This window comes from Podarcis cretensis, assembly GCF_951804945.1.
Source record: "Podarcis cretensis genome assembly, chromosome: 1".
Lineage (NCBI taxonomy): Eukaryota > Metazoa > Chordata > Lepidosauria > Squamata > Lacertidae > Podarcis > Podarcis cretensis.
In genome coordinates this window covers 56,239,363-56,263,691 of record NC_137170.1, presented here as the reverse complement: position 1 = coordinate 56,263,691, position 24,329 = coordinate 56,239,363, and the positions used below count along the sequence as shown (strand labels likewise).

General features: G+C 40.2%; 1 protein-coding gene across 5 annotated transcripts in view; it reads right to left on the bottom strand.

Moving 5' to 3' along the window:
• Positions 1–608: 608 nt before the first annotated feature.
• LRRC4C (leucine rich repeat containing 4C) overlaps positions 609–24,329 on the bottom strand; it is a 621,269-nt gene continuing 597,548 nt past the window's right edge. For all 5 annotated transcript variants that reach the window (XM_079951502.1, XM_079951500.1, XM_079951501.1 and 2 more), the window contains one exon: positions 609–3,275. In XM_079951502.1, the coding sequence (XP_079807628.1) occupies positions 1,323–3,233 (1,911 nt within the window). In that variant the 5' untranslated portion in view covers positions 3,234–3,275 and the 3' untranslated portion in view covers positions 609–1,322. The remainder of the gene's footprint in view (positions 3,276–24,329) is intronic.

The following is a 24,329-nucleotide window of genomic DNA, read 5'->3' as shown; positions in this document are numbered from 1 at the left end:
AACTTTAAGGTTAAGCCCAGCCACCACCCAAGCATTCTTCATTTTGTCTGTCACCCGAAAGCCACTGATACCCAGCCTTTTTTGTGGGGGATTAATGGTCCCATGAATATGGAGCATGGAGATCTCTGGCTCAGCTTGAGTTAAGACCGCTTTCCATGATAGGCTGGTGTTATGGCAGTTGTTGCATGGCTTCTTCCTGAACTGTTTAAGTAACATTAAAAAAAAAAACCCATATGTGGGGAGAAGCCCATTCTGCAAGCCTTTCCCCTTGACAGTGTAGGTGTATGAAGGGACCACAGCACGGGCTCCTTCCATGTGGTCCAGGTCTTTTCACATTATCTGAGCAGGGTGAGATGGAATTATGCTGCAGCAGGTCGCAAACCACCAATACAATATGAACCGGGTTGATTTTGGCCACTATTCTTCACACATGGTATGTTAATGTTTACATAGGCTAAAAGTAAATATATTACTAATGATGAGTTAAAATCCAAACTGTTGTAAGTTATAAAGTTTTCTTTTTTTAGGAAAATGCAAGAGAGGGGAATGTAGAATTTTTAACCACCTTTTGACATCAGAAGCCACACTAAAAATGATTTCTGTCCAAATACAGAAAAAACCAACAATATTTTATTTATAATCTTATTTTAGTGTTTGAACTACAAATCCTGGTTCTAGAATTGTTTAAAAGATCATGGGTTTTATAGATGCTCACATGAAAATTAATTTCTTGGATTGTTTTTGTTTTTGTTTTCTTCTTCCACAGAATGGTCCCTTCAGGAAATACAGAACAGGTCATTATGTGAAAAATAAAAATAAAAATAAAATATTTTGTTATTTTTGCTATTGTTGTTCCTTGATTGTTCTTATGAATCTACCACTAACATCCATTTCCCTGTTGAACCATTTCAAAAAGGGCATGAGAAGAAAATGAAATGAAGAAAGACAAAATAGACCGAATCTCACCACTAGAATTCACCATAAAAATTCCCAAAGCGTTAACAGAATTCTTACAAAAATCCCTAGACCAGTTTTTTTTAATCTTTTTTTTTTAGAGAATCAAGTTGTTCTATGAAAAATATGGCAAATGGGCTTGGGAAGGGGGAAGAAGAAAGGGGAGGAAAGAAGTAGGGTAAATAAGTGCAGCAAAAAGAGGTTCTGAGGAATACACATAATTTTGTCTGCTTTCTCTCACAATAGAATTTTTAATAAATAAATTTCTTTTTTTTGTAAAGACACTTTTTTGAAACAGTAGATTTAGCCCAGTCATTTGTGTCATTTTTTTTTAATAAACTGTCTTGTGTTTTAAATCTGTAAATGTTTTAGATCTGAGTCTCTTGCACATTGTCTTTCGAGTTCATTCGGATCAATAATGGTTCATGCACTGAACTGTGTATTGAATTTATTGTGTTAACTGTTGTTGTGTGGTTGAAAGGAGACTTATAAGAGTTATAGTGATTTAGGTGCTCATGCTCTATTGCTGGCATGGGCAAATGACTTTCTATAGGCGTGTCACCTGTAAGCTCATCATCCACATTAATTATCTCTACAGTTCGTGTTGGAGCATGGTGGTTTTGCCGGTGATGTTGCTTTCTCATTTTGTAGAAAATGACCAACATCACCGCTGCCATAAGAGTGATTGCCACAAAACAACCAATTATGATTTTGGTAGTCTTCATAACCTCATCTATTCCTGGAATCCCATTGCTCAAATCTGTCACAGCAATGGTGAACGTTTTTTCCGTTGACCTTGTGCTCTGTGGTGTGAGAGAGGTTGTCACATTGGTGGTGTCCCATTCAATGACCGGTGTGGGCCAAACCTGCTCTGTTGTCCGCGCCTCATCCTGAGAAGGTTCCACAGTTTCTACTGTGATGGTTGAAAAATAAGTAATACACTCCTGTGCAGTTACATTGAGTGTTGCAGAAGCTGTGGTATTCCCAACCGAGTTACTCACCAAGCATGTATACAAGCCCGTGTCTTGCGCAGTCACCCTTGTAAAATTTAACGTGCCATCGCTGAGCACAGAAATCCGAACCCTATAAGCCCCATGTGTTATAACAGACCCATTTGGAGTAATCCAAGATATAGAGGTCAGGGACGTCGATGCTCGGCATTTCAGCTCTGCAGCCATGCCTTCAGTGACGTTGAGGTCTGTTGGTGGCTCCACAATTACAGGAGCGTAGCACGTGAAGTAATTCAGGTCCAGCTCACCAATGTACCTCCCTTTCAAGCTAGGAGGTGTGTTGCAACGGGCACAGCATGCAGTGTTCGAGGGCGCTTTGTCTTTAATCCACCAGCTGAGCCACAGGATGTCACAGTTGCAGTTCCAAGGGTTGTGATGTAGGTGGATCCTTTCTAGACGGAGAGGTGTAAAGAGGTCATGAGGCAGTAGTGTTAGATTGTTGTGGGCCAGGTTGATCTCCACTAGTGACTGAAGGTTATCAAAGGCATTCCTTTCAATCACTTGAATCTGGGATTGGATCAGCCACAATTTCTGAAGGTGCATTAATCCTTGAAAGGACCCAGGCTTGATAGCAGTTAAGTGATTCCCAGAAAGGTCTAGCTCATCCAGTTTTACAAGTGGCGTGAGGTTAGGGATCTCCCGAAGGTTGCACATAGCAAGGTTCAAATACCTCAAATTGGACAGACCTTCAAAGGCACCTTCTGAGATATATGAAAGCCTTTTCAATTCCCCCAAGTCCAACCTTCGCAGGGAAGGGATTCTATTAAAAGCATAAGAAGGAATACTTTCAATGGGGTTGTTTCGCAACCAAAGCTCCTTCAGTTTTGACAAGTACACAAAAGCCCCATTCGGGATGGTGCTAAGACGATTGTCAAAAAGTTCCAAAGTATTGAGATTAGCCAGACCATTGAAGGCCCCTATTTCAATTGTTCTAATGTGATTTCTGCTCAGCTGCAAGACTTCTAGATGTCTCAGGTGTTTGAAGCTATTCACCTTAATGATTTGGATCTGGTTCTCATGGAGATTCAATAACCGTGTGTTTGTGGAGATGGCGTCAGGGACCTCTCTCAGATTCTTCCTCACACAAATTACTTTGCTAAACTGATTGCTGCAGGAACAGACAGACGGGCAAGTCTGAGCTCTGACCAAACCAGCCACCACAAGAAGTTGAAGAGCCAGTAGCACCACAAGCAAGGGGTCAAATAGGGCCCTGTTAAACCTAGGACCTATCATTATCTGCTGTGGATGTAAGGTCATCTTGTTCAACATTCATAATTTATTAGGTGTTGGTCCTTCAGGAGTTCCAATAGTCTGAAAGAAACAAATAAAGAAGGATCATGTTAGCTCCAATTGTTAATTTGCACTACAATTTCCTCAACTTTATATATTTTTAAAATGGTAATTTTATGAAATACTTGATACACATAATTTCCCATTCACCTGCCTACAAATTTCTGGGGAATGCATCTTAATATACTAATGGAGGCTTAAAATTGCTACTTGAGCCTTTGAACTCTCTGTTGAACTATGCAGCCTAGTCACCAAAAGAAAATAACACATAAAATGGCATACAATTCTAACTGAAATATAAGATCGTTTCCGGTGGTGCCAATTCTTCCTCCCTTTTGCAGCGCTCTGCACCCCTTCCCACACTGTTCTGAAGGGCCATTCAATCTTCTGGAACAGATTTGCAGGGGCCACAAGGAGGGGAGAGGGAGAATTGGCAAGATTCTGCTGATGGAAGCCTCTGCTGTTTCTGGCAGCAAAGGGACATGATTGAATACAATATTGGAAATCATGAAAAAATTCTGCAAATGAATAATAATAATAATAATAATAATAATAATAATAAATAATGAAAATGCAACACTATCGTTGCTGTGATATATGCTTGTCTTGTTTTTGTTTTTTTTTATCAAGAAGAACTTCCATGAAACCAAGCATAGAATGGAACTAGAATGTCATAGCCCATGTTTGTTTTTCAGTTGATACAGAAATTCTAACAATTAAGATGGGGACCCAACATGTCAGGGAATAAGTTCAGAACAAGAACCAAGAATGGTACATTTTGAAACTTCATTGCTGCTTAAAAACACGGAAAGAAGTCGAGACAATTGTTTGAATGTAAAACCAAAAATGTGGCCAATGTAGTTTGCCTCTAGTTTACCAAGAGCAGTGATTAAAAGGCAAGCATGAGTATAGCATTGACATGCATGTATGGTCTATGTGACACAGTCAAATCTGCAGACTCCTATTGCCTTTACTTCTTGAGCTATTTCCCCTAAAGGACAGTCGCCATGGTGTACACAACATAGAACTGAGGAATGGTGCAAGTAAAGCTTTTACTACTTGAATAGAAATGCTCACCAAATGCTTATTGTTTGCTTCTTTCAGGAAAGCAGATAAAAAGGAGTTTCTGTGAACTGCTGAGCTGAGCATCAGCTCTCTCCCACCATTAAGCAGACTCATCTGATTTCCTGATACACTCTCCACTATCCTTATATTTGGCCATAGCAGCAGAGAAAGTCTCATTAGTAAATGTGTGCTGAACACAGGAATAAAGAATGGCTATTTAAACGACAGAAAAAAAATATATCTCCCATAGCTGCAGGGTTAGCAATTTCAGTGTTACCTCCAAAAATGTTTCTTTCGGATCTTAGTGTAAGTGAAAAAAGACCTTTCGACTCTGCAAATGATCATTACTATTCAAAGTCTCTCAGTGCTGATTCATTTGTGGTAGCTTCTAAAAAACCCAGCCCTGGCTTCATTTTCAATCTGCTACTCACTGCAAGGTCCCTGTGCTGTAGAGATTAATGAAATTTCCTATAAATCAGCCAAAAGTGAAGTCTTATAAATTACAGCAAGCGCCAAGCACATTTATAACCCAAAGCACACAGATGCATAATACATGCATTTAGTTGAACAAAAATACTATCAGCCAAAGGTTTTCCATTTTAAGCTTCAAATTGTTTCATTTTGTAGTAAGGAGGTGGAGGTGGAAATGGTATACTTTGAAAAACAGGGTGAAAATATATTATTATTCACATAGTAGTCTATTTAGTAAAAGGTGATTTTTATAATCAGATAATATATATTTATGAATTTACTTATGCATGTTTGACACTAGCTTCTTGCAGTAACAGAAAACTATTAAAGCTTTTGTGCAGCACTGTGAAGACTGTATTCCATACATTTCCTCAGAGACGAGAGGTTAAAAGCACCGGGTTAGAATGAAAAAACGGAAAGCAGCACCAAAGAGCAAGAGAAAAGAGCAGAAAGAAGGAACCTCAGCAGGTGCTAGGACGCTGTTTGTTGAAATGAATCTGGTGTGTTTTGCCATTTCTGACACTGCAGTCCTACACATGTTTACAATGAGCTGGTTTGCAGAGCCTAACTGTGGCTTTGTACAAATGCAGGAGTGTGCAGGCTCCCAGAGAGGAGAGAATGGCCACTTTTCTCCTCCTCTGCATCTTCTGCTGCCAGTTAAGTCTTAATTTGGTTCAGTGTGTTGCCCAAACCCAGGCTTATGGTTTATATTGCTTCAGCAAACCAAGGTTTGCCCCTGGGTTTACCACTCATGGTTTGTTCTGAGCAAGGCAAACCTTAATCCACAACAGTACAGCAGCAGCAGTTGCTATCTCCTCTACAGGAAACCTCAGGTTTGTGTGGTCACACCAAGCCATTGTTTGGCTTAGTGTCACATGGGAATCAGCTCTCAGTGTCCAATAGAGCTTACTCTCAGGCAGAGGTGGATTTAGGGGAGCACAACCGAACCAGATGCAGAACCTCAGGGGTGACACAGGGCATTCCACAACTATGAGGTAGAATGGAAGGCGAGAGGCGGGAGGGGAGGGTTAGCACTGCATAGGGGGCCACTGAAATTTGAGTCCCCCAGATTCGACACTGTCCCAGGAGTATTGCAAATGTGTTCTGGTATGTGTGTTCAGGAACACTCTCTTAGTGTCTGCTGATGTACCCCTGTTTATTATTTTGTTTTAAAGCACAGGTTTAATCATCAGTAAACTTAGTTCAATTAGTTTTCAATCAACTGTATTTTTATATGGGGGAACAGGGGGCGGGCAGGTGGGGGGACTACTCCCTGATCCTGAATGAGGCAACTGTGCCCCTGAAGTACCAGGTGCATATCCTGGGAGTCATTTTGGACTGTCCATGGAGGTGCAGGTCAATTCTGCGTCCAGAGCAGCTGTCTACCAGCTCCATCTGGAATGCAGGCTGAGTCCCTACTTGCCTGCAGATTGTCTCACCAGAGAGGTGCATGCTTTAGTTATCTCCCGCTTGGACTACTGCAACGCGCTCTACGTGGGGCTACCTTTGAAGGTGACCCGGAAACTACAACTAATCCAGAATGTGGCAGCTAGACTGGTGACTTGGAGTGACCGCCAAGACCACATAACACTGGTTTTGAAAGACCTACATTGGCTCCTAGTACATTTCTGAGCACAATTCTTTTTCCCCCCCAATTATATTTTTATTGGTTTACAAATACAAAAAAGAAAACAAAGTTGTACATTCAAACTTCTTAATTACCTCTTAATTCCATTTTTTTGATTTCCCTCAATTTGTCTGGACTTCCTTCATTTTCTAACTTTTAACGCAATCCTACTTATTGTTATTTATACTGGTAGCTTCAATTTCATTGTTTATACTTATTATTAGATTTTCACATCACAGAGCTTCCTTAAAACTTACAAACGTAATCTGGTTATCACTTAGTTTTTGCAAATATTGAGTAAACTTCTCCCAATCTTCTGTAAATCTTTGATCTCGTCGATTCGGAATCCTTCCTGTCATTCTGTCCAATTCCACATAGTCCATCATTTTGGCTCTCCAATCTACTATCGTAGGCAGCTCCTCTTGTTTCCATTTCTGGGCCATCAATATTCTTGCTGCAGTCACTGCGTATAAAAATAACTTCTTCTCTTTCTTGTTTATCTCATTCCCTGTAATACCTAGTAAAAACGCTTCTGGTTTCTTAGTAAATGTATATTTCAACATTTTCTTCAATTCATTATAAATCATTTCCCAGAAGCATTTTACCTTCTTACACTCCCACCACATATGAAAAAAGTGCCTTCCTTTTCTTTACATTTCCAACATTTGTTACTTATCTTATACATTTTTGCTAACTTTACGGGGGTTATATACCATTGATACATCATCTTCATAACATTTTCTTTTATAGCAGTACATGCAGTGAATCTTAAACCATCTTTCCAAAGTCTTTCCCATTCCTCCATTTGTATATTATGTCCTATATCTTTGGCCCAATCAATCATCACAGATTTTACCTCCTCATCCTTCGTATACCATTCCAGCAATATCTTATACATTTTTGCTAAGATCTTACAGTCATTATTTAATATGTCAGTCTGAAATTTGGATTCTTTATCAGCAAAGCCCCTTTCATTTAAATCTTTTCTGAACATCTCTTTAATTTGAAAAAAATGCAGCCAGTCGTTCACATGATTCTTGACTTCTTCAAATGGTCTCATTTTCCTTCACTTTTACATATTAATTTCTCATATGTTACCCAACCCCCTGTCATATTGACTTTCTTCACACTCATCGCTTCCAGTGGTGATAACCAATAAGGTGTTTTTTGTTCCAACATATTTTTGTATCTTTCCCATACTTCAATCAAGGACCTTCTTATAATATGATTTTCAAAACCTTTGTGGACCTGTTTCTTATCGTACCACAAGTATGCGTGCCACCCAAATCTATTATCAAAACCTTCTAAGTCTAACACATCTGTGTCTTGTAATTTTATCCATTCCTTTAACCAACAGAGGCAAGATGCTTCATAATATAATTTCAGGTCTGGCAGGGCGAAGCCTCCTCTTTCTTTTGCATCTGTTAAAATCTTAAATTTTATCCTCGGCTTCTTAGCACAATTCAAAGTGTTGGTGCTGACCCTTAAAGCCCTAAATGGTCTCTTTTTTTTATAATAATTTTTATTAATTTTCCACACAAATAATAAAGAACAATATAAAACAGTACAACTTCAAGCTCATCAGTTCATACCCTTCTTTCTTTGACTTCCCCATACCTCCCCATCCCTGCATCCTTGTTTAATAATTCTTTAGCAACCCTTAGGTCCATTGTCCTAATTCCCTTTCATAAAAATTTCTTAAGTTTTTTGTTTACTGCTGCAATTCTTTACTTCTTACCCCCTGACATCTTAACACTCCTCAATTTTGCAATTATTTTTAAGATATATTTTGAATTTCTTCCAGTCCTCTTCCATTGTCTCTTTCCCCTGGTCCCGGATTCTGCCCGTCATCTCGGCCAGTCCCATAAAGTCAATCACCTTTGTTTGCCATTCTTCCAGAGTAGGTAGTTCTTGCGTCTTCCAATACTTTGCCAGTAGTATTCTTGCTGCTGTAGTGGCATACATAAAGAAAATCCTATCCTTCCTTAACACCACTTGGCCCACCATGCCCAAGAGGAAAGCCTCTGGTTTCTTAGGAAAAGTCCACTTAAGGACCTTCTTAATTTCATTATAGATCATTTCCCAGAAAGCTTTAACCTTTGGGCAGGTCCACCAAAGGTGGTAGAAAGTGCCTTCAGTCTCATTACATTTCCAACACTTATTACTAGGCAGATGATATATTTTTGCAAGCTTGACTGGGGTCATGTACCACCGGTAAATCATTTTCATAATATTTTCCTTTAAGGCATTACATGCAGTAAATTTAATACCGGTGGTCCATAACTGTTCCCAGTCAGCAAACATAATATCATGACCGATATCTTGTGCCCATTTAATCATAGCTGATTTCACCATTTCATCCTGTGTATTCCATTTTAACAGCAAGTTATACATTTTTGATAAGTTCTTAGTATTGGGTTCCAACAATTCTGTTTCTAATTTTGACTTCTCTTTCTGAAATCCTATTTTCCTGTCCTGTTTAAACGTCTCATTTATCTGATGGTAGTGCAACCAATCTCGAACCTTAGGCTTTAGTTTCTCATAACTCTGAAGTTTCACCCTTTCGCCATCGTGTTCTAAAATCTCATGATATTTTGGCCATTTAGAATCCATATTAAGCTTTTTTACTTCCCTAGCTTCCATTGGTGACACCCACCTAGGGGTTTTACTTTCCAACAAATCTTTGTATCTAATCCAAACGTTATACAATGCTTCCCTTACAATATGGTTTTTAAAACTTTTATACACCTTTACCTTGTCGTACCATAAGTATGCATGCCAACCAAAACTATTGTCATACCCTTCCAGATCCAAAATGTCAGTATTCTCAAGAAGTAGCCAGTGTTTCAACCAGCAGAAAGCTGCTGATTCATAATAAAGTCTTAAGTCCGGCAGGGCAAACCCCCCTCTATCCTTTGCATCAGTTAAAATCTTAAATTTAATTCTGGGCTTTTTGCCCTGCCAGACAAATTTTGATATGTCTTTCTGCCACTTCTTGAAACAGTCCATCTTGTCCACAATCTGCAACGTCTGGAATAAAAACAGCATTCTAGGCAATACATTCATCTTAATAGTAGCAATTCGGCCTAACAAGGAAAGTTTCAACCTTGACCATATTTCCAGATCCTTTTTGACTTCTGACCAACATTTTTCATAATTATCCTTAAATAAGTTCACATTCTTGGATGTTAAGTTTACCCCCAGGTAAAGCCCTAAATGGTCTCAGTGCTGTATACCTGAAGGAGCATCTCCACCTCCATCGTTCTGCCCAGACACTGAGGTCCAGCGCTGTGGGCCTTCTGGTGGTTCCCTCACTGTGAGAAGTGAAGTTACAGGGAACCAGGCAGAGGGCCTTTTGGGTAGTGGCGCCCGCCCTGTGGAACATCCTCCCATCAGATGTCAAAGAAATAAGCAACTATGTGACATTCAGAAGACATCTTAAGGCAGCCCTGTTTAGGGAAGTTTTTAATGACTGATGTTTTATTGTATTTTTAACATTCTGTTGGAAGCTGCCCAGAGTGGCTGGGGAGGCTCAGCCAGATGGGCAGGGTAGAAATTAATATAATAATAATAATAATAATAATAATAATAATAATTTTAACAGGGTTATGTGAGAGCTGTTTCTGACCATGACACCAATCTAATGTCTGGCTCACCTGTATATGCATAACACTTGATAGGTCATCATTCAACAGTAAATCTCTCAATCATTTCTGCTAAATATTTGAACCGCTTCTGTTGAAAACTACTATTTGGAGTAGTTAGGAGATCTGGAAAATGATTTGCGGTTTTTGATCTGTTGCAAGCAAGCCACCAAATGATGAACATGCATATGCAAATTATTAATAAAGGTACCTGCTGTACCCACCAGATATATGTCCATTTTCTGTTAACTTTTATACCATGCCTCAGGGAAGAGACTGCAGCACTTTGTATGAAAAAGTTCTCAGGTTCAAACACCAGTGTCTTCAGGCAGGGCTGAGAATGGCTCTAATCTGCAAACTTGTAAACCACTGCCCCTAGACAATACTGAGGAAGAGGGACCAGTGGTCTGACCTGTAATACAGCAACTTCCTCATATAAAAAAGGAACATCCTTACCAGGGTCCAAACCCATCCTAGGGTCAACCACTAATAATTAAAAATGAATATTTCATATGATCTTTCTAAAACCCAAGCAGCTCATTCCAATATCTCAGCTGCAGTCATGTCTACAGAGGAAGGATGGTGAAACTGTTCATTTTGGTTCTCTTAGTATCCCACATTTTCAGTCTTAAGTTCCTCAGACGTCATCAAAATTCTTTTTGTGTCTGTGTGCAAATTTCTCCTATTATACACATTTTTAATACATTTTCCCCAATATACACATTCATAGTATTAATGCATTTCCACCAATATATGATTTTGTATGCAATATTTACCCCAGTATATGCATTTTTGTGCTTTGGCTGGAGAGCTGCATTCTAAATTCAGAGAAGTATGAATTTTGAAGGATGGCTGTGTTTCAGTCCTCATAATATTTCAGAAAGTGCAAAGTAGGTAGATTGGCCTTTAAATGTGTTTTGAATTAAACTTTCCTTCCATCCCTACCACAAAGTAGTGGCCAAGCTCCAAATCAGAGTGCCTCTCTGAGCAAAATTGAGATAAGTGAACTATTTCTTAATTTGCAACACTTGAAGTGAGATAAAGGTTGTGCTTGCTAAACCCCAGAAACTGTCTGGATGGCCATACTTATCTAGTCCAACCCCCTGTAATGCAGAAATCCCAGCTAAAGCATCCACGACAAATGACCATCTGCTTAAAAACCTCCAAAAAAGAAGAGTCCAGAACCTCCTGAGGTAGACCGGAACACTGAAAATTATCAAGCGTCTCTGTGCAAAGTGTTTTTGTTTGTGTTCTTTGCTTTGACATCACCATTAACATGTACATACTCAACACCATGGCTGCAGTAGCATCCCTTGCAAGGTTGCTGAAATAATAATTGTAGATAATAGATAATTGTAGATAATTGTTCTGGGCCAATAGTCATGGTTGCTGGGGCACACATACATGATGTGTTGTTGTGTCCCTGGGAAAAGAAGGGAGTGTTATTGTTGTTTTTGGCATGGAGGTAGAGATTTAACACTTCCCTCCTCTTTCATGATCTTGATGAAAATCCCCCCCACCCCCCGGTGCTGCAGTTAGGTTTAAGGGGGAAACTTCCCATTATTGTCAACCAGAGTTTTTCGAGTTTTCTGTGTCTGCATATAAATTGCAAGAGGGGAAATAAAGGTCCAGCCTCCCCTGCAATTTAATAAAAGTTGAGCTCCATGCCTGAAATTAACTACAGAAAAACTAATAATGTGATTGCAAGTGACACAATTAGCATCATGTCTAGTTAGGTGCTGGGAAGTGTAGGAGATCTATGGTTGTATAAAGTGCAATCCTTGAGTGGATTTGGCACAGGATGACACATTAAGGCTACATTTGTAAACACCCCACTTTTAACAGAATGGACCTATTTCCAAGTAAACACACACATACACACACATTTGTGCTGCACAACTTTTATGTTGAAAGACTAGCAGAGAAGCAACTAAAAAGAATGTTGCTCATTTGTCTTTTTGTTTTGTCTTGCCTACTCTTTTCCCCTAAAGGACTATGCTTGAATAATGAATCACATTAGCTAGTGATAAAACAGATAAAGGAAACATGGGACCAAAGTCCTCTCTCAATTATTCTATATTGTTTCCATAAAAACAATAATGTAACCAAACCCAGCTTGCTACAGTTCATATCAGAGCTGGGAACTAGCAATCTTGATATGATACATCTTATCATTTGGACGGGGCTGTTATTCAGTAATGTACTTTACATGTAAACGTCTCAGGTTCAACTTTTGACATGCAAAGTACATTACTGTACTGAACAACAGCCCCGTCCAAATGATAAGATGCATCATATCAAGACTGGATACAAGATTGTGGGAGGAATTATGGAAGATGCAGAGGATACTTGTTTTCCTAGTGAATTGGGGGTCTTTAAATGAATAGTTCCACAATATGAGTAGTGCTTGGCTGCCAGGCAATGATGGAATTCAGCATAGCAGTAAGGAGATTGTTATGCTTCCACTGACCTATATCCGTGCCTGATGCAGTAACCTCCCTTCCTCTCTTCCTACACAGAGTGGATTTCCCAGAGTGGATTTGTGGGAGTCAAGGGGGAAGAAGAGGAGAGGTAATCCCCAATCACACTTGCAGAAGTCATTATGAGGGCTTCTGCTTGTGGAATAGGTTAGTTGCATCTGGCCCCAGGAGTTTCAAGTAGTTAGCACGTGGTAAACTAAATTCTGGTGTGACATTCACTTTTGTAACTACCAAAGATGCTTATTTATCTAAAACTATAGTAAGCGAGCAATGCAGAATGCTGAGGACCTTCACTGAAGAAGCCATAGCACTGTTTATTCCAGTTATAAGAATATCTATAACAGAAGATATAACAACACTTTCAAGATGGTGAACATAAAATGGGGAAATGTATATGTATTTAGGTTGTGCTAAGACAGGGGTCAGCAAATTTTTTTCAGCAGGGGGCTGGTCCACTGTCCCTCAGACCTTGTTGGGGGCTGGACTATATTTTTTGGGGGGGATGAACAAATTACTATGCCCCACAAATAACCCAGAGATGTGTTTTAAATAAAAGCACACATTCTACTCATGTAAAAACATGCTGATTCCCAGACCATCCGCGGGCCAGATTTAGAAGGTGATTGCACCAGATCCATCCCCCGGGCCTTAGTTTGCCCACCCATGTGCTAAGGTCTACTAACTTATACACTTCCCTAAAGGGAAATGGGAATGCAAGTATAATCATCAGGCAGAGTTGTGCCAAAGGAGTTTAGGTTTTAACACTGTTTTATGATCTGCATTTTATTCTATTTCTGTACACCACTTGTACAATGCAAGTATAATCATCAGGCAGAGTTGTGCCAAAGGAGTTTAGGTTTTAACACTGTTTTATGATCTGCATTTTATTCTATTTCTGTACACCACTTGTGTATTCTCTGAATGTAGAGTCGTTTATAAATTCTAAACTAAACTAAACCAAACTAAAATAAATATTCTCCCCTCCCAGCATTTTGGAGTTTGAGTGTACACAGAACACCTTTAACAGAACATGTTCAATGGAAAAGTTATTTGCTAATTGAATACTATTTAGGGCTTATCCACACTTCTTGTCTTGCTGCTTCCCTCGGAGGAAATCTGCCAGAGTAGATGGCAATCAGGTTTTCCATGGACTGCCATTTGTTCTGATTTAAAGCTAAAGAGTGGGTTTTCCCTGGAAAAGGAGCAAGGCAAGGGGAAAACAGCTGATACTCATAGCTGTCAACATTTTCCTTTTTTAAAAAGGGAAATTCCCTTATTCCGAATAGGATTCCTCACGAGAAAAGGGAAAAGTTGACAGCTATGCTGATACCCATGTCTAGAAAGCATGGGTCAAGTGAAACAATGCTGCTTGCACTCATGCTTTCTAGGCATGGGACAAGTCCTTAGAGTTTGACCTCTGATAAATTATCTATCATTCCAACTCATAACAATCTAGCCAAGTTACTTTAAATCAAGAGTTTCTAACTTGAAATTTCTACTGACCACTTTAAGATACAAATCAGTGGTTTAATGACACAAGGTTTTCTAATGGATTGTTAATCCTTGAGCTATCTAAGCCTCACTTCAGTAACTCCTGAAGGGAAATTGATCTTCTGAAGGCTTTTTGCTGTTTTTGAGTTTCCTTATTCTCAAGGACTACATCATAAGGAACAAACAAGAGGGAAATAAAGGAAGACCAGGCAGCTAATCAAAGAAAAATCCAAAGTAACTCAGGAAACAGAAACCTCATAAATATTCAGACCACCGAGTTTATAAACCACGTGTGCTCACTGAAGAGAATATATCAAAATCGCATCAGTGTATTCTGAATGCAGTGGTTTCATGCCAAGGAATATTTCACCTGGTAATGATTAAATAGCAACACCTCTGTAATTAAAGGGAGCTTCAGATACAGATTTGCTTTGTAAACAATTATCAACATATTACTAACATACCTGCAGGTTCGTTTGAATCTGAGAAAAATAAAAATAGCCTAAAAAATAGCATAAGCAAATAGGTATGCTATCTCATCTACCTCTCTATCCAATGAGTGTATTCTGAAAAAGTAAATGACAGTGTATGTATCCATCTATCTATTATCTACCATATCTCACTGAATCAGCCCTCAAAAGTACTATCAAGGTACCTCACACAATTAAATTAAGTACATATCAAAAAGAAGCAATGTCTAATTTCTGAATTTCTTTTTTGTTTTTGTTTTACTCATTAAACCAATATTCAGAAAGGTTTGAACACATATGCATGAGGTAGCACATAAACACAGCCATCCCACTCCACAAATAGTTAGTGTTGCTGGAGAGCACTATTCTGTCTCCATTTGTGAGTCCCATCATGAACACCTTGGCTCAAGATGTTTTTTTCTGAAAGGTTGGTTGGCAAGGATCTAGCAAACCAGGACAACATGAACTGGAAAGTTTCCTGCCAAACCCTCTATTAAAATGGACAGTAGCGTGGAACTTCCTAAAATCGTTTGTGCTCATTCTTACTCCAGTTCCTAATTTAATCAAAGCCTTTTGACTGGCAATGGAGAATGCTGCTATTTTGGATGCCCTTTACAAGAAGTTCTTTAAAGTCCACCTAAAGCATAGAACCAGTTTTCTGTTGAGCAAGAACAGAAGACTTTAGTCATCCAGGGCTATAACTAGTTTTTGATCTATGAACTCAACTAGTTTCTCAGTGTAATCTCTCCTTCTGGTAAAACCCTGGCACGGTTGAGGAAATCAACAATGGAAGTGGATTTACCAAAATACACACAGCACTAAGGATCTTGTTGTCCTCACTTATGTTCTGACAAAGCATAAGGAAATAAAGTTAAAGCTCTCCAGCATTTCAGTTCACACTGCAGCACCCCTCCCTTTCCTTTCTCAGCATCCAAGAAATCACCATGTAGCATCTGTGAGTGGCAACCCTGAAACCCCTCCCACTTCTGCCTTCAAAGTCAACTAGTAAATGGCCATTTTGTTTCCTTTCACAGTAGAACTTCATTTCTGTAATAGCTGTAATTTTTGTCACTGCCGCTTCCCTTAGTACCTTATGAGGGCACTCTGTTATTTTGATTAAATGGTCCAAAGTAATTCACATAGTGTTCCTTTGTACTTGGAAAGAGTGCTCCTTTGAGGGCCAGCAATTCTAGACTGACAACGGCCTATCTTCTGGCAGAACAGACCTAGGGTCGCAGTGGGAAACAGATTTAGCACATTTGAACCAAATCCATCCAAGTCATTAATGCTCCAGGAGTTAGTCCCTTCCTTCTGTACTTTTGCTTCTAGGCTGGTTAAGAAAGCATCCTGCAGGGGACTGATTTGGCGTAGGTTCTCAAATAGCAAAGGTTTTCAGAAATGACTGGGTATTTTTGTTCACTTATGCCTTTCCTTTTCTACAAGCAGCTCAAAATAGCAGCATATATGGTTCTCCCTTTTTATTTTCACAAGTTCTTATGAGGCAGGATAGTCAGATATAGTGACTGGCCCAGTGGGCTTCATTGCTGAATGGATGCTTGAGTTTTGGACTCTCCAGCCCTAACATGACATTCTACTCAACACAATACACTGAGTCTCTGTTACTTGACAAATAGCTTGTTCATCTAGAAGTGCAGTTTAAAATGACCCCTTTGTGTTGGCTCTTCATGTGCAGCCAGTCTTGAATATTTAAGGAGTTGTGAAAGTTATCTGAATTTGATTTCAAACTAAGATATGTAAGTAACAGAGGTGGGTCAAAAGGGTTGTTTTAAGAGTATGCTGTTGAGAAATCAATGCTGAGCTAAAAATATATGTACAACATAACTTCAGTGAAGCCTCCAAAGCTTTGAACTCAGGAGTCTAAAGTTCATTTTCTGCACTCAGATGATGAGAAACCTTCATAGCCGGAGAGGGAAACATTTCAGGCAGAGGGCAGCAATACCCCTCTGGCAAGTCATCTGGAGCCACATCCCAAAACTGGGCAGGGCTACACACACACACACACACACACACACACACACACACACCATCCCACAGAGAAATTGTCCATGGACATGTAAAAAGTCCTATCACTGCCAAGTAACTCCATTAGTGTGCATGCATTTGCACTATTTATTTTTATCATCATCTTCATTTACATATCTGACATTCACTGCAAGGTTCCAAGGCTGCTTACAGTGCTATAAAATACAATATTAAAGCCAGCTAAAACAATTTACAGAAGAATAGGGTTGGTCCTAAATATATATCTGGTGTCAAAGGTCAGAACAAATAGGTGCTTTGTCAGCATTTTCTGAACAAACGGATCATCCACACATGTTCTACATTTACTCAAAAATCAAAAGCAGGTCTCAATGTGATCAATGGTTAGCTTGTAATAAGTTATCAGTCTGAAAATGCACACAGTTAGCTCCACACTAGCCCTAACTATTTCATTGAATTAAACCTACTCCCAGGGAAGCATATGCAAGTGGACTGGAGTCTGTCATGTGTGCCCAGTTGCATGTGGAGTCTTGCAGAACATACACGAGGCCCGTTCTCAACTCACAGGAGGAGACTCTCTCCAGGTTGGAGGTTAAAGCTGTCAAAGGCTGTACTCTTCATTGATGATCAGAGGCTTCTGAATACCACAGGAAAGGAGAGCACTGTTGCACTCCAGTCCAGCTTACAGGCATATGGTTGGCCATTGTGAGCACAGGATGTTGGACTGGATGGGTCACTGAGCTGATCCAGCAGGGCTGTTGTTGTGTTCTTATGCACCAGAAACTAGGGTAATGCTGCTGCAACTGGGATGAGGCTGAGCAAGTGAGCAAAGCCAGAAAGTACAAGAAATGTGTGGGTAGCAGGAAAGAAGGGGGCCATCTGTGCATTCTCCCAATAAATCAGATTCTGCCTTGGCTGGGGAGCTGCATTTCTCCTGCTGCTGCTTGAACATCCATCCAGGCAGTCTCCAACTGCATACTCCTATGGGGGGAAATCTGCATATCCCCATTCATTTGAGCCATTATTTATCCTGCATTCTCACTTGACATTTGAATACTACTCTTACTACCAATTTAGCAACTCTAGAACCAGCCCCTGTATACAGGGTATGCCTCTATACAGGTATACCTTCTCTTTGCCCACTTCTTCAAGTCTCTTTCACACAGTGTGAGCCACCTTTCCCACGGTAGCCCCAGGTATTTCTCCCCAATCACTGATTATGCTGACTTCATAGCAGAGCAGAGTTTCCCCCACAGTTTGAGCAACAATAGTCTCATAAGAAGGGGAAACGTGAGTGGAGCACAGGAATATTTCCAAAAGTATATGTTGTTGTTGTTGTTGTTGTTGTAAATTATTACCTGGCCTTCACTCTAAGGTCCCAGGGTTTGTTTAAAAATGAACAATTAAGAATCGTATCTGGAAAAAAATCACAAAAACTAGGGTGAATGCTAGGTCAGGGTAGAGAGGTGTCTCTTCAGCATGTGCTAAAAATTGTATAATGAAGATGCCACACACGCCTGTAGGGAGGGAGTTCCACAACTTAGGGGCTGCCACAAAGAATACCCTCTCCCAGGTCACCTGTCTCCTCCTGAGCCTCTGAGGGAGTGGAACTACCATAAAGGCCCTCTTTGCCCATCTTAGCACCTGTGAGAGGATCTGTGGCAAAGGAGGCCATTTTTCAGATACTTGGTGTGTGAGTTATTTGGGGTTTAAAACTTTAATGTGAGCGCCATGAACTGGAAACATACTGGCAACAAAGTAGAGAAGAATACCTGACTGGGGCCTTACTGTGTTAGAGCACTTCTGAACCCTGACGTACTTCCTAGAGAGGATGGTAGCACACAGTGGGCAGACCAGAGCATGGATAGAAGCAACAACATACCCTCTACCATTTCTCTGATGAAAATAGTGATGTCCAATTCCATTCTATTTATACCACACATATTATTGGCCCAGCAATCAGGGCAGCTTCCAACATATATTTAAAAAATAATAAAACATTAAACATTAAAAAAACCCCTTCCCTATACAGGATTGCCTTTAGACGGCTTAGGGGTTGGATAACTCCATTTCTCCAATGAAAATAGGGACACCCTAAGGAAAAACGAGATATTCCAGGATCAACTCAGAAACCCAGAGAATGGCTTCTCTAAATCAGGAATGTCCCTGGAAAATAGGGACACTTGGAGGGTCTGCAACAGTAAAACTGAGTAACAAACAATTCTTTAGTAAACAGCAACCCATTCCTTTATCAGTAAACAAAAAGTTGGGAGCAACATTAAGCAGGAGGACAAAAGTTTAGCATGTTTAACTGAGAGGCACAGCTGGATAGAAGCAACTGCTTCCCTGCCACTGCTTCCCTGCTTTACAGTCTTGGGAGGCTGGTAGGGGTGCATGTTAAGCTGTGTGTGGCAATAATGTCATGAAAAAAATAAAGGGGGAGAATATTTTTAGGGTTCAATCTTATAAACCAGGATGGCTAACCTGTGGCCCTCCCTGCCTACTGGCTTTGCTAGTTAGGGCCAAAATGGGAGTTGATATCCCAACCACATTTGGAGAGCACCTGCTATACACACATATTTGGGGAAATGAATGGAATTTGCTTCCAAGGTGGCGCTGTGGGTTAAAGCCTCAGCGCCTAGGGCTTGCCGATCGAAAGGTCGGCGGTTCGAATCCCTGCGGCGGGGTGCGCTCCCGCTGCTCGGTCCCAGCGCCTGCCAACCTAGCAGTTCGAAAGCACCTCCGGGTGCAAGTAGATAAATAGGGACCGCTTACCAGCGGGAAGGTAAACGGCGTTTCCGTGTGCGGCTCTGGCTCTGGCTCTGGCTCTGGCCAGAGCAGCGATGTCACGCTGGCCACGTGACCCGGAAGTGTCTCCGGACAGCGCTGGCCCCTGGCCTCTTAAGTGAGATGGGCGCACAACCCCAGAGTCTGTCAAGACTGGCCCGTACGGGCAGGGGTACCTTTACCTTTACCTATACATGCATAGGTTTACTCTGTGAGAGAACTGTACTTGCTAAGTGCATTTTGGAATTTACACGAGGATCACCCAGCAAAGAATGATGGGGTGGATAAAGTTAAGTCACCCAGGTTATGAAATTCTGGTACATACTAGAGTGAACTAACATAGCAAAATACTTCAGATCTGAAACAGTCACCATTCCATTCTATTACATAATGTCACATTATCGAAGCACCCAGCCTGGAAACTCATTGTAGGGTACATATACTTGGGGGTGACGACCCTATATTGCATGAAAGACCATGGATGGGAATGCTTAAAAACCTGCTGTCCAGCAAACAATGACTATACCTCTTGTCCTTGGTAACTATGGAAACGTTCTGAATGTAAGATTGGAACATAGACATTTTGTGGTCTACAGTTTACAAGCTGTTTATGTAATTATGAATGAGCATTCGACTGTTAGGAGGGATAAAATTATTATACCGCTATGGCATTTTGGAGACAAAAAATAGGTATGGAGAAGCAAGAAGTTAATTTTTTGGAAAATTACTTGTTTTATTGACGTTTTATGTAACAGCGACACATTGTTGTTGGTTTTTATATTGGGATTTGGGGATTTTCTTTCTGTAGGAGGGACTTGTAAATCCAAAATTAGCAATATGACATTTTGAAATAATGTCTCTCAGCAGCTTCACGGCAATTATGTCCTTTCTATGCCCAGTGAACAAAACCAAGGTCAGAGTGTATTTTCAATTAAACTCCGGGTGTTACGAAGTACAGCACAGCCAGAATTTCAAGCACATTATTACCAGATCTATCACTGCTGAGCAATGAATAGGTCACAGGCACTCCTGCGTACAATATTTGTATCTGTTTCAATATTGCAACAGGGAAAACAGCTCAAGTTGATTTTAGAGGTGGCAAATGACATAAAATTAAGAAAGCTGTGTGATGACTCAGGGGGGAAACTACCAGCACTCAACATGGATTTTGTGAGTTAAAAGTTGAAGAGCCATGGACACGGTCTTAAGGAGTTGCATAAGAGACAGTATTAGCCACTGAAGCCAGTAAGAAGCTTGGCTGTACAAAGGTTGAATGAAAAAACCAGAGCTCAGCTATTGTTTGCCATTTCTCAAGTGAAGTGGATAAGTTACAGCAACATGGAAGCTAAATTCAGTCCTGAGGACCTAACCAAAGGCTATATGAATGGCATGGTTATCAATTACCTTGTGGCTTTTAAGTTAAATACCAGGCTTGGGGAAGGGGGAAATGACCCATGAGGGGTTTGCTAAGGCTTCCCTCCCTAGCCACAATATTGACAAAAATCTGTCCCCTGTGGCAATTTACATTAGGAGAAAAGTTTCCATTAGCACCAATGGGAATTTTTTTCCTAATGCAAATTGCTTCGGGGGAATTTTCACTGAGAATGTGACTGGGAAGGGAAAATGTAAAACTCTCCTAGCCTGAGGACAATTGTACTCCTGAGGACAATCCTGGCCCTGTGTCTGGTATTTGATGTTTTAAGCAACACAACATGATTGCTAATCACATCATTCACATCAAGTGCAGTTACTAGGCCTTGACTCTCAGGACAGAGACAATAAGAAAATTTTCACTGGAGCCAACTGTTTGCTGGAGCAGCAAATTCTGATATGACAAAAATGAGCAGAAGCTTTAAATCATTAAAAAGCAGATGAGCACGTTACTAGATGGATTCAACTGCAGAGCTAAATAGGAATGCAAGGCTAAAGGATGAGAGGAAGCGACTAAGATTGTGGAGAGTAGGGACCTGGGCAGGTAGTAGCAAGAGAAGAACCAAGGAAAAAACAAGGGCATTTGAGCAATCTCAAATTAGCCCATTATGCTTCCCACTTACAAGAAAGGGGAAAACAAAGGGTTGCATCCAACAAAGCCTATTTGCACAATGACTTCCAGTTGAGAAATGAAACTCCTGCTGTCTTCTCTCTGTGGTCTCTAAGCATCCACCCCATCTGTTCTGGAGGGTTGAGGAAAAGCCCAGAACAGATTTGGAAGGTCCATAGATGGAGAGTGTGGTGTTTACACACCTTCCCATTAATTACGTCTTAACTTCATATTTTCCTAACCACAAAAAGTCTGATTTATTTATTTTTGGTTTTGTTTAAAAAAGTTATTTAACGGTCTGAACCTAATTTTCTAGTGTTTATTTGTTTAATAAAATGTATACATCACTTGAATGTAAAAAGTCACCAATATATACATATATATATATGTGTGTGTGTGTAAAATCAAGAAAGATTCACAATCCCACTTTAAACCATACAAAAGTTAAAATACTAAAACAACTTTCTAAGCATCTGGGTAGGCATGCCTAAACAAGAATGGTTTCAGCAGGCACCAAAAAGAGTATACAGGGAAGGCACCTGTTTAATCTCAATAGGCAGGGAGCTCCAATGTGTAGGTGTTGCCATACTAAACAACTAAGTTCTTACAAATGCAGAACAGGTATCATGTGGCACCTGTAGTAAGCCAGTTCCACTGACTGCAGAAATTAAGTGGGGATATGTAAGGTAAGCAGATCTTATGGGTAAACTGGTCTCAAGTTGCTAAGGGTTTTATATACTAAAAGTAACATCTTGAACTTGGCCCAGTAACAAATTGGCAACCAGTGCAGATCTCTGAGCACATGAACTACTGTGGCAAGGCCTCTTGGGTCCAGGAATTGCGATAGCTGTGGAACTGGTAAAAGGCACTTCCAGCACCTCTAACATGAGCTTCCAGTGACACAGCCAGATCAAGAATCACCCCCCAACGTGAATCCCTTCTGCCAATTACTGACAGCCTGGAGATGACCACGGTTCTTTATCACGAAACAGTACTTGGGCCAGATTGTCCTTCAAGCCAAGGGCACCTTCAATTCTAAGGCACACAGCTTCTCCACATAATCCCAGGAACTGCAGTATACCCATCAGAGAGCTACATTTCCCAGCACTCCTAACAAACTGCAACTCCTGGGATTTTTTTAAAGTTACATGTTTACCGGTAGATATGTTTTAAATCAGGCTTCCTCAACCTCGACCCTCCAGATGTTTTTGGCCCACAACTCCCATGATCCCTAGCTGGCAGCACCAGTGGTCAGGGATGCTGGGAATTGTAGTCTCAAAACATCTGGAGGGCCAAGGTTGAGGAAGTCTGCTTTAAATGAATGGTGTAAACACAGCCTAAGTAGGACACATGACCACCTTTCCTTGAATGATGTAAAAAAAGAAGAAAAACATAAAGAAGACAGAATTGTAGGTCTTAAGTATTCCTATCATGCATTTCCATTTTAAATTATTTTATCATTCATGTGACTAAAATCAACTTAAAAACTAAACATTCTTAATATATATTCTTCAGCATAGATTGTATGGCTGCAACATCAGTGAAGTCTATCATTTGGGCTTCAATATGTGCTCATTTTTAGAGATATAATCAATCATATCTAAATATAAATCATTGGGGGGGATTTTGAAGTGTCATATTGTCTCTCAAATTCAGTGATTAGACAAATAAAGAAAAGATATTAAAGAATGGTCTCTGTTATAGTTAACAATTATGGAAAGAACTGGTGCTATAAAACTGTTAGCTTTGCCAAAATTAAAACCACTTCTTTCAAACATTCGCCATAACAATTGATTCAAAAGATTTGGCACGATGGCAAAAAAAAGTCACAAAGTTCATTTATCAAGGGAAAAGACCAACACTTGCAAAGAACCTGAGGCAAAAGCAATTAGATCAATGGGGATGAGGAGAACTAAGTGTCCATAAATATTATGAAGCAAATAAATTAAGAATCATGGTGTCATAATTAAGAGGCAGCTTTAGAGAAGCTGTGTGTAGGCATGGAAGTAATGGGGACACATTTACAATTAACTGAAATTAATTCCAGTAGGGACAAATAAGTTCTGGACTCATGCAGGAAGAACCAGATGCACAAACATAAGATGGGGGACACCTGGCTAACTAGCAGTACATGTGAAAAGGATCTAGGGGTCTTGGTGGACCACAAGCTTAACATGAGTCAACAGTGTGATGCAGCAGCAAAAAACAGACAGCAAATGGTGTTCTAGGCTGCATCAACAGAAGTATAGTATCAAGATCAAAGGAAGTAATAGTAATAGTACTACTCTGTTCTGCCTTGGTCAGACCACACCTGAAATACTATGTTCAGTTCTGGGCACCACAATTTAAGAAGGATATTGACAAGCTGGGATGTGTGTAGAGAAGAGCAACCAAGATGATCAAGGGTCTGGAAACCAAGCCTTATGAGGAGCGCTTGAAGGAGATGGGTATGTGATCAATTTATCATTGAAAATAGTTACTTCTATTACTAACTACTTGTTTTGTCAGCACCTGGAAAAGAGAAGACTAAGAGGAGATGTGATAGCCATTTTCAAATATCTAAAGGGCTGTCACATGGAAGATGGAGCAAACTTGTTTTCTCCTGCTCTGGAGGGTAGGACTCGAACCAATGGCTTCAAGTTACAAGAAAGGAGATTCCAACTAAACATCAGGAAGAATTTTCTGGCAGTAAGAGCTGTTCGACAGCGGAATGGACTCCCTCAGGAGGTTGTGGACTCTCCTTCCTTGGAGGTTTTCAAGCAGAGGTTGGATAGCTATCTGTCATGGATGCTTTAGCTGAGATTCCTGCATTGCAAGGGGGTGGACTAGATGACCCTTGGGGTTCCTTCCCATTCTATGATTCTATGAACAGAATTTTGGAGTGGGGAAAAAAGTAGATTTCAAATGGGGAAATTCAAATTTGGAATTTTGGAGTGCTAATCAAAGAATTAAATACAAAATATGGATGACTCAATGAAAGAAAACTATATCAACAAAT